Source organism: Piliocolobus tephrosceles, chromosome 5 (genome assembly GCF_002776525.5).
Source record: "Piliocolobus tephrosceles isolate RC106 chromosome 5, ASM277652v3, whole genome shotgun sequence".
Taxonomy (NCBI): domain Eukaryota; kingdom Metazoa; phylum Chordata; class Mammalia; order Primates; family Cercopithecidae; genus Piliocolobus; species Piliocolobus tephrosceles.
In genome coordinates, this window is record NC_045438.1 from 4969837 (window position 1) to 4980484 (window position 10648).

A 10648-nucleotide genomic window follows, 5' to 3' on the forward strand; every position below is an offset into this window, starting at 1 on the left:
ACACACACACACACACACACACACACACACACACACACACACACACAAGAATGTCTTGTCTAAAAAAAAATGTTGAGAGTTGCAGGCCAAAATGCACAAAGCATAGTTCTATGCTTGAGCATTGGTATTTTACATTAATTTTAGCTTACATTAACAGAGATCTGCATGTACTAGTTGAAAGTATTAACTGAAAAGTTTTTTTGAATTCTAGATGCCATGTGCTGCAGAAAACAACAAATAATTAATGCTCTTCAGAACACTAGTGTTGTGAGATCTTTTATGAGAAAGAAAAAAGAATTCATGGTTGAATAATTTGTGGAAGTGTATTTTGCTATGCCCTCTTTTTGTAGATTCACAGGCCACAATAACATATTAAAGGCTTTGTTTAATCATAATTTTCCCATCTTCTTTAGCAACAAAACGCTTTTTTAATGTTTCTATAAGTTATTGGGGGAACAGGTGGTAATTGGTTACATGAGTAAATTCTTTAGTGGTGATCTGTGAGATTTTGGTGCACCCATCAGCCAAGTATAGACTGTACCATATTTGTAGTCTTTTATCCCTCACCCCACTCCCACTCTTTCCCCTTAGTCCCCAAAGCCCATTATATCATTCTTATGCCTTTGTGTTCTCATAGCTTAGCTCCCACTTATCAGTGAGAACATACGATGTTTGGTTTTCCATTCCTGAATTACATCACACCCCCCCTTTTCTTTTGAATTAACAAATCGCAACAACTGAGGAACTAACATTGAGAATGGCTCAGGAGTATCAATTCCATTCAATAAATTTCATTCAATATCAATTTATTGAATGTAATCCATTCAATACATTTTCCTAGGTATCTATGTATATTCAGCTCTGTGGTGGATGCAATTGGGAATACAAAAGAAGTAAATTATGTAATCAATACCCTAAAGTAAGTTATCAAATATTGAGGTATCAAGGTTTCTATCACTAGACAGTTAAAGGCTATTACAAGCATGACATGTTTTTATAATATTAGAGGGTGATGACAATATGTTTATTTCTGATTTGTATCTCAAGTTCCAAAGAAATAAACTGAAAATCAACTTAAAGACTAGTAGAAATAATAGGATTTGGAAGATTTTTAAAAAATTAATGTATAGACATGAAAACTTGTCTTGTATATCAATATATAACATTAAAACAAAATAATATAATAAGATCATAATTCTGACATTTTATAAGATATTCACAAATCAACATAGTTTTTATTGATACAGGAATAAACCTGTGAGTAAAACAGAATACAACAACAAAAAAAACCCATGTACATAAAGGAATGTAAAATATGATAAAGATGATAATTCAAACCAATGAGTTGCTATCCATTTAGAATAAAAAATTACTACATAACTGCCAGATTCAAATAAATTTCAGGATATATTTTGTAAAAGGGTATGACTTTTGATTGAGTGCGATGGCTCATGCCTGTAATTCCAGCACTATGGGAGGCTGAGGTGGACAGATCCCTTCAGCCCCAGGAGTTTGAGACCACCCTGGGCAACATGGTGAGACTCCCATCTCTACAACAAATACAAAAATTAGCTGGGCTTGGTGGTGTGCACCTGTAGTCCCAGCTATTCAGGAGGCTGAGGTGGGAGGATTGATTGAGCCGGGAGGTCGAGGCTGCAGTCAGCTGTGATCATACCACTGTGTTCCAGCCTGGGTGACTCTGTTTCTAAAAAACAAAAACAGAAAGGTTTACTTAAATACAAACAGAAACAAAACAAAGCAAGAGTTTACCTCATAAAAATATTCGAAGAAATTAGGGGTGACTGTTTCTGTAATCTTGAAGTGGAAACGCCTTAAAAAGCCTAATTAAAAAATTTAGACTCCCTAAAAAGAAATTATCAGTAAATTTGACTACTTTCAAACTTAAACTGTTAAGACAACAGAATACAATAACAGCAAAGCCAAAAAGTGGAAAAAAGTATTACACACGATAAATAATGTTTTTAAAGAAAAAATCCCTGATACACATAAAAGCACGTAAGATGAATTTAGAATATAAACAGCCACTTCAAAAAAGAAGTATAAGTTTCCATCAACCAATGAGTGGATAAAAAATGTGATATATATACACCATGGAATACTACTCAGCCATAAAAAGGAATGATATAATGTCTTTGCAGCAACTCGGATGGAGCTGGAGGCCATTATTCTGTGGAGGCCATTATTAGGCCAGGAATAGAAAACCGAATACAATATATTCTCACTTATAAGAGGTAGCTAAGCTATGGGTACACAAAAGCATACAGACTGGTATAATGGACTTTGGAGACTCAGAAGCGGGAGGGAAGGAGAGGAATGAGGGATGAAAAACTACATGTTGGGTACAATGTATACTACTTGGGTGACAGGTGCACTAAGATCTCAGACTTCACCACACTATACAATTTATCTATGTAACTTGTACTCCCAAAGGTATTGGACATACATACATATATATAATAAATGGCTGAAAAGCACGTGATAGATATGCAACCTCACAGCAACCACAGAATTGCAGAATAAAAACAAATTATCAATGTTTAATTAATAATTAATGCATTTAATTGAATCTTCACAGAAGCTTATGAATTAAGTATTATCCTACTTATGTCCTGGATGCGAACACTAAGTTTAGATGGCACAGGTAACTTTCAGAATATCACATTGGGAGCAAATATCATGTGAAATTAAAATACAGATCATTCTGCTCTGTTCCATTTATTAGGGCAGGAAGTACAGAATGAAATTAGTTCTGGCTGAGGTGGGCAGAATAGGAAAGCTTATCTCAAGAAATGGGTATTAGGTTAAGAAAACTTGAGATCTGGGACTGAATTGGACTCTTGGAAGCAGATAATTGGAGCAGTTGGAGCTAAGGTAAACCAGCGGGGATCCTAATGTTCAAAATGAAAAATGTGATTTGGTGGAGATTATGGAAGGCATCTGGTTAAGAGCACAGGTTCTGGAGTCAATCAATCACTCTGCCCCCTTCACATCCTAATCCGGTAATTTACTAAACCTCCCTGTGCCTCAGCTGTAAAATAAGGTTAATTATAGCACCTACCTTGCAGGGTTGCTGAGATGATTCAATCAGATTTAGTGTAAAACACCTATAAGAATGCCTGGAACACAGCAATACTTCAATAAATGTTAGCTATTGTAATTGTGAGGAGAAGAATGGGGAATGAGTGGAGATTAAGGAAGAGTGTTGACAAAATCTGCCTTATCAGAAACTCTCAGACCTGACTGTTGAGGCGACCTTGTGCAAGACCACCTGATGGTCGTTTCACTTAGCCCGTTAAATTTCCTCCTGAGAAGAGCCATCAGAAGGACTCACTACTGCTACAATGTGACTACAATCATCAAGAAATATCTCTGCTCTCCTACTGTTTAAAATGGAAGACAAAAACTACTCAGCATCCACCCCTTTGCTTTTATGAGCTAACATGCATTTCTGAAGGGGTAGGAAAAGATTCAATTTTGAACTCACTGTCTCTCACCTGATTTTTATTTGATTGTGATTCAACCACCTTTTGAACAAAATCATGAAAACAAAGTACTATTAAGCACTTGGTTGCAAAATTCATCAACAGATAGAATTCTTATTATCTAAATGTTTATTATCTAAAAACAAAAGCAAATAATCATCCTTCTTCTTTACCTACAAATATAACCAGTTAGGGAATGGAGTTTAAAGGAATCCTCACTCCTGCTTCAGATTTAAGAAAAAAAGAGGCAACATTTGTTCTTTGGTTCTTGAGTCTGATTACTTTTCAAGTCAACCCACACAATATTAAGCCATTGGATAATGTTTTCAAGGGACTTCTGAAGCATCCTTATGTGGGAAACCACTTGGAATTAATGGATTTACTCCTTTAGCATATCAGTATTTATTGAACACCTGTTTCTATCAGGCAGTGTTCTAGGTGCTGAGGATGGTGTGAAGAGCCAAATGGATGGAAAGGAGGAGCTGCTCAGTGAGCTCGGCGAGCTCAGGGACAGAATGCAGCTCTCTTCTCTCTACCAAGCACGGAACACTATGTGGGTACTTACCTGATTATTGATGGCCCAGTATTGCCATCGTTTATAAACTGTCTTGTTTATGAAGGACTCTATTTAAATTATGACCAGAGAGATAATGAGCAATTTATAGATCTTTGTCCTTAGTTCCCATTTCTTTTTTTTCTCCAGTATAAAAAAGTTCTTAAAATTTGTATGTGAGCAATAAAAGAGTAATCTTATGTTTTATTTATACCAATTTGCATTTTCTCCCTGCTCTTAATTTTAAAAAGGAAAAGTCTGAACACAATTCATCACTAACCTAGGAGTCCTTTGACTAGATTAACTGACCAATGCCACAGGATTATTTAATTCTGCGTGAGACTCTCTCTCTCTAGCCACACTCTTACTCCCACCTTTGTAGTTCCTGCAAAGTTCTTAGACATTGTATCTATAATTTGCATTATATCTATAATTTGTCTGGTAGTGATGAATTTAATGCCTTTAAAACGTTTGGCTCCTTACTTTACGTTACAAAATGCTGAGGAGAACGTTATTTCAGGAAGCTTTTTAAAAACGTGTGTTAGTTACACGGAACCCAGTACTGATAGCTGGTGTCTACTACCTCCTTCTTCATTTCAGGACCAGCAGCTTGACCTTGGCACACCACATAATCTGAGTGAACCAGTAAGTAATTTCTTCAATTGTCAAGAATTTTACAATGTTTGTGTTGATAATGAAGGGACAATGATCACGTTTTATCACAGTAAGAATTGCTAAGTAAAATCTCATTTATCCTTGCTGGAAGAAGACCAATTGAAAATAATGAGAAGTCCGAATATATATAAAAATGAAGTGTGTTGAAGTGGAAACAGCACAGGACCAATCCAAGTGCATGATTTTGTCTCTATATAACTGTGTGGCTTTGGACAAATTACTTAATTTTTCTGAGATTTAGTTTTATTATGTGTTATTTGAGATCATCTCTAATATTTCTTCTGACAGTTACGTTGTATGGTTTTATTACTGTTCTGCACATGTATTCATTTGTTTACCAAGTGTTTAGTGACTTAAGGTGTAAGTATGCACAAGGCACTGTGCCAGGAACTAGAAATTTAACAATGAAAAAAACAGGGTCTCTGTTTAAAAGGACTCTCAACCTTTTTGAGATACATACTTGAAACCAGAGAGGTAGACATATGCATAAAATTATGGCCAGGCAGCATCATCAGAGCCAGAATTGTGGTGTGGGTGAGGAGTGAAAAGAGAATACACAAGAGTAAAAGGCACCTCACCCGCCTGCAAAGCCTTCAAACTAAAACTAGAAAGAGGAAGCGTTTTCCAGATGGACTAGAGGGGAAAAGGCATATTGATCAGAGAAGGCCCTTTGTGTCAAGAAAGCCCTTTGTGTCACAAAGGTGTGAAGTAGCCTAAGTTGTTAAGGAAACTGAGTATTTCAGCTTACTTGGAAAATGGGGTACATGTATAGAGGGTAGGGAGGTGGAAGACTAATTGCCAAGTTACGTGGAGCCAGATCATGAAGGGCTTTGTCTGCCATGCTTGCTAAGTTGGTCTTAACTCACAAGGTGATGGAGAGACATATATAATTTTAGGTAAGAGAAGAGTGTGACCAGGTTTTTTTTTTTGAAAAAATCACTCCAAATGTGGGAACAAGAGGGGTCCCCCCTAAGGTTTTTGGCAAGTGGTAAATGAAAAGCAGAAAATTGAGGCAGTGAATGATGAACCCAGATGGATTTTAGTTAATGACCAGATAAGTCAATAGGACTTGGTGATGGGTTTTCCATGAGAGGGGAGAGTGGGGTGAGAGTAGAAGACACCCTGGTTCCTGGCTTGGACAGCTCAGGAGAATGTAGCATGTTAATGGGAAACACAGGAGAAAGAGCAAATTTAAAGGTGGAAAGTGAGGAATTGAATTCCACATGATGAATTTGAAGTGCTTGTAGGAACTTAAATGGAGACATCTAATGAACCAGTGGATATCTGGGTCTGGGGCTCAGGAAGGAGCCTCAGCTGCAGTTAGAAGTTTGGGAGATATCAACATCGAGATCACTTGAAGCTGAGGTAGGGGATGAACTTGCTCCAGGAGAACTAGAAGAGTGAGGGGAGAAAAAGCTGAGGATAGAACACAAACACGAAAGGGGTGGAGAGAGGCAAAAAGAGATGGCAAAGGAGACTCAGCAGGAAGAAAAAGGAATCCAGGTGCCACTGTGGCCTGTGGAAGGAATGGTCAAGACAGGCACAGCTGAATCACGTAAGGTAAGAAAAAATGTGTCAGATCTGTCCAATAGCAGATCAAGGCAACTCAGGGTTTTCAGGGCAGCTATGGGGTGAAAGCTGCGAGTAGGCAGCTTACTCCCCAAACTGTCTACCTATTTAGGTTTTGATACGCTACCATCTGGTTGAATCTCCAGTTTTGAGTTTTGCTTGATATGTGAAGACACCTTAGGGACCCAGGATATACTCAGTGCCACATTGTCCTGGGCTTTACCTTTGACAGCTACCCAGTGTACAGTGTCTTCCCTGAAGGTTGGCTGTTCTCTGGCTTCTAGGCCTGCCCATGCCAGGCTTAACTCCACTCAGCAACTCTGCTGCTCTGCAGTGAGCTACAAGCCTTGTTCTACTTGTAGATACGACAGCTCTGTGTGGAATCCCAAAATCCCAGATCCTTTGGAGGCCTCAGGTTTCTTGGTAGATTTCTATTTCTAAAACACAGGGTGATGCTTTTTGTTACTACATTGTACTTTCAGGTAACAAGAAAAAGTCACATTTCTTCAATCACTCACCATTGTCTGTTATTGTCTCTTGCAGTGCATCCAAGGATGTCACTTTTGGAACTCTGTAGATCAGAAAAACTGTGCTTTAAAGTGTGTAAGTATTAATTAGGTTTCTATTTTGATACTGGTGTTTCTTTCAAGAGGAAAGTTGTGTAAGAGAATTCCTATTTGCATTTCCATTGGCTTTCAACTAGTTTGCTTGATCCCAAGACAAAACAAAACAAAACGGAAAAACCGATAGCCTGGATAATACACAGTAATGGAAAAGAGATTGAGATTAACATTTTTAATGCAACTAGAGGTCACGGAAGGTTATTGCAAATCACAGAACCCAGGGATGCTCAATTGCTCCAAAACTATAAATGTCTTGTAGTGGAATGTTCGGTATTTGTTAAATTTCCTAGGCGTATGCTTCTCAAATTTTAATGTGCAATTATCTGGGATCTTATTAAAATGCTGATTCTGATTCAGTAGGTCTTGGGTGGGCCCTGAGATGCTGCGCTTGTAACAAGCTCCCAGGTGTTGAAATGCTGGTGGTTCCCAGACCACATTTTGGATACCAGGGTCGTAGATCAGGTTCAAAATTTCTATGTAGGAAATATGGTAGGTATCTAATTCAGGGCCACAAACACCTGGTTTATTCCACTTTATGTAGGAAATACATCCCCAGATACTTTATTTTTCATTTTATTATGTAGCCTGGCTTTTGCCACTCAGTGTGTAATTTAAGGTACTTAACCCCTTGGTACTTTATATTGCTCACCCATTTTAGGATAACAAGAGAATCTTTCTCCTAAAGATAGAGCCTGTCATGTTGTAACTACTCTGATCACATGACCAAGAATTTTGCCTTTTACAAGTGGGTTCCCTTGTTTAGGTTGCTCACCTCCGAGTTGTTAAATCAATAAGAATTGTGGTAATGCTGGGGAATCCTAATGCCGTTTTCTATTAATGAGTTAAATTATAACATGAGATTTAAATAATGCTTTAACCTCTTTTTATATACATAGTTTTTAGAGCATATTCATAGTTTTTCTTATATAGTGTGTCCTTGCAAACTTCTATTATAGCAGTTACCTATGCCCACTCTCACATTTGTGACTGAGTGCCTCACAGAATGGAAGTTACCAAAAGGTAGAGCATATGCTATCTGGACGTAGTAGCTATTAAATATTTCTCAGAAATTGCAACTCAGACAAACAATTTGTCTATTGCGTGTTTAGTATCTTTTATCCCAACATGTAATCTCTGTTGGGGCAGGATGCTCTCCGTGTTTTTTAGATTGTTATCTCACTGAATATAGTGCGGGGCATATAGCAGCTGCTCAGTCAACATTTGCTGAAGGAATGAATGGGAAGCACCATTTGTTGCTGGGAAACAATCCAGGAGGCCGGGTGACTGCTGCAGGGGCCAGCACAGGCAGAAGAATCTGCTGTCCTTTGCTTGCAAGAGCTATTGGTGGTTTCATTTCCTGTTTACCTTTGGCATTTGCAAATACTTCTTCACTCTCTAACTTGGTCCACCACGGATTACCTCAGCCTGCTGAGATTTTTCTGGTGGACATCATATTCTCCCATTTTTCCAGTGATGCAAACAGCTTAATTTTTAGAGCTGTTTATGCAGTGTCCTGCCTAGACAGGAGGTCCTGCTCTGGGCTCCTTTGTTTTTGTTGGTTTTTTGGTTGTTTATCAATGGTGGGGAAATAAATTAATTTGAAATGAACGTACAGCTCAGTGTCACTAAAATTATTTACAACTTTCGAGATTTTAAGTAGTCTTTTTTTTTTTTTTCTATGCAGAATGATACTTACGCCACCATTTGTGAGGTGAGTTGGCAATCACTAAAAAGATGTCATTAAGCCACATGTCTTTATCTCTGGTCTCTAAAAAGTTTTTAAAATAGGAGTGAAGAAACCTAAGGTATTCTCAGTGCACTGAGATGTTCTTCCTGAAAGTGTTATTATTCTGAGTATACAAATGACTGTAAAATTCAATTTTGGCACAAATATTTACTGTTTTATGTGTCTATGTGCATGTATATAATATATATGTTCCTATGTACATATACACACATTCACCATATGTATGTACGTGTATTACTGTAATCTGGTTTGGGAGGTTATAATCCCTGGACTCTGGGCAGAGTTGGAGTTGGGGTAATGGAGGGGAGAGAAGGAAGAGGCACTTTCAGAGATATCTCTGCTGATTCCATTTTCTTCCCCACAATGTATAGTGCTCTATCATTAAATATAGGACATGAAAAGAGAATGCTTTAATTGCAACTCTTTCTTTCTTTCTCTCTTTCTTTCTCTCTCTCTTTCTTTCTTTCTCTCTCTCTCTCTTTTGCTCTATTGCCTTCTTTCTTGCTTTCTTCCACTCTTTCTCCCTCCTTTCTCTCTCTCTTTCTTTTCTTTCTTTCTTCCCACTGTCTCACACTGTCACCCAGGGTGGAGTGCAGTGGTGCATTCTTGGCTCACTGCAACCTCTGCCTCCCTGGTTTAAGTTATTCTCCTGCCTCAGCCTTCCGAGTAGCTGGGGCTACAGGCACACGCCACCACGACTGGCTAACTTTGTGTTTTTAGCTGGTCTCAAACTCCTGATTTCAAGTGATCCACCTGCCTTAGCCTCCCAAAGTGCTGGGATTACAGGCATGAGCCCCCAAGCTTGGCCGCAATTTTCTTTCTTATGCAACAAAATCCTTTGCTGACATTTTGCAACACAGGTTCTCCCCACTCCTTCTCCCAATGGTAAGCGATGTCTCACACTGCCCTGCCCAGGTGTACTTATGGTCCTCTAAGCAACCTCTGCTGCACTTGATTTTCTCTCTTTCAAAGAGACCTTGACGTTTTGATGTTTCCTACTTAGTCTTCAACTGAGCTTATCTGTCCTGTATTTCATCCCTTCAAAATAAGGTTATTTGACAATAGGTGATATGAAGAAGCTACATTATTTATGAGTTTAAAACCTGTGTTCGCTGGGTATGGTGGTATGCACCTGTAGTCCCAGCTATTTGGGAGGTTGAAGTAGGAAGGTTGCTGGAGGTCAGGAGCTTGAGAGCATCCTGGGAAACATAGCACAACTGTTCCCTAAAGAAAAAAACTTTAAAACCTATGTCGTATTCTTTTTAAATATCCTTGAAACTGGTAACCAGAGCCTGGGGAAGGAGTATAAATTATTGTTCATTAGTAAAACAGAAAAATTCCCTCTTATTAGAGAGCAAAAATACAAACGAAAAATTAAATTGGCATGTTTTCTCAGTTGTTACTGGTTGGTTTTAAAAATCACATCTGAGCAATTTTTCTTGGGAGTGGGTGGAGGTGAGGGTTGGGTAAGAAGAGAGAAAACAGAGGAGACAAGTCACCCATATGTAAAGAGACAATTAAAGGTCTTTCCTGATTGAGATAGAAAAAAAAAAAAATAGCCTGTGAATCCTTTTAAGTGATGAAAGCAAAATTATCCCAAAGAATAGTCCCTAGGATAAATGTCCCAGTGTCAGGAAAATCAGGCAGAGAGAGCCTTTAAAGCATCAAAGAAACCCAGGATTAGATTTGTAGTGTGCTAATTCTTTGTTAATCATTACGCTGCTCAGTTTTCTGTGCTTATATAGTATAAATCTTTCCTCTCAGTGTTATAACTTGTGTAACTATTCTTTCTCTTTATACTTTGCTGTTTTACACTTTAAAATGTTTCACTTTAAATAAAGTAGAACTGAACAGGAATATGTGCTATATGTATATCTATCTGTATCTATCTGTCATGTATCTATCAGTCTATCATCTGTCCATTCTTTCTTTCTATCTATCTATCTATCTATCTATCTATCTATCTATCTATCTATCT

At 38.0% G+C, this 10648-nt stretch overlaps 1 protein-coding gene across 1 annotated transcript in view; it reads left to right on the plus strand.

Annotated features, from left to right (window-relative positions):
- The window catches only part of ROS1 (ROS proto-oncogene 1, receptor tyrosine kinase), a 142127-nt gene that overhangs the window by 2233 nt on the left and 129246 nt on the right, over positions 1-10648 (plus strand). The window contains exons 2-3 of the mRNA XM_023218993.2: positions 4657-4701; positions 6844-6903. Of these exons, the coding sequence (XP_023074761.2) occupies positions 4657-4701; positions 6844-6903 (105 nt within the window). The remainder of the gene's footprint in view (positions 1-4656; positions 4702-6843; positions 6904-10648) is intronic.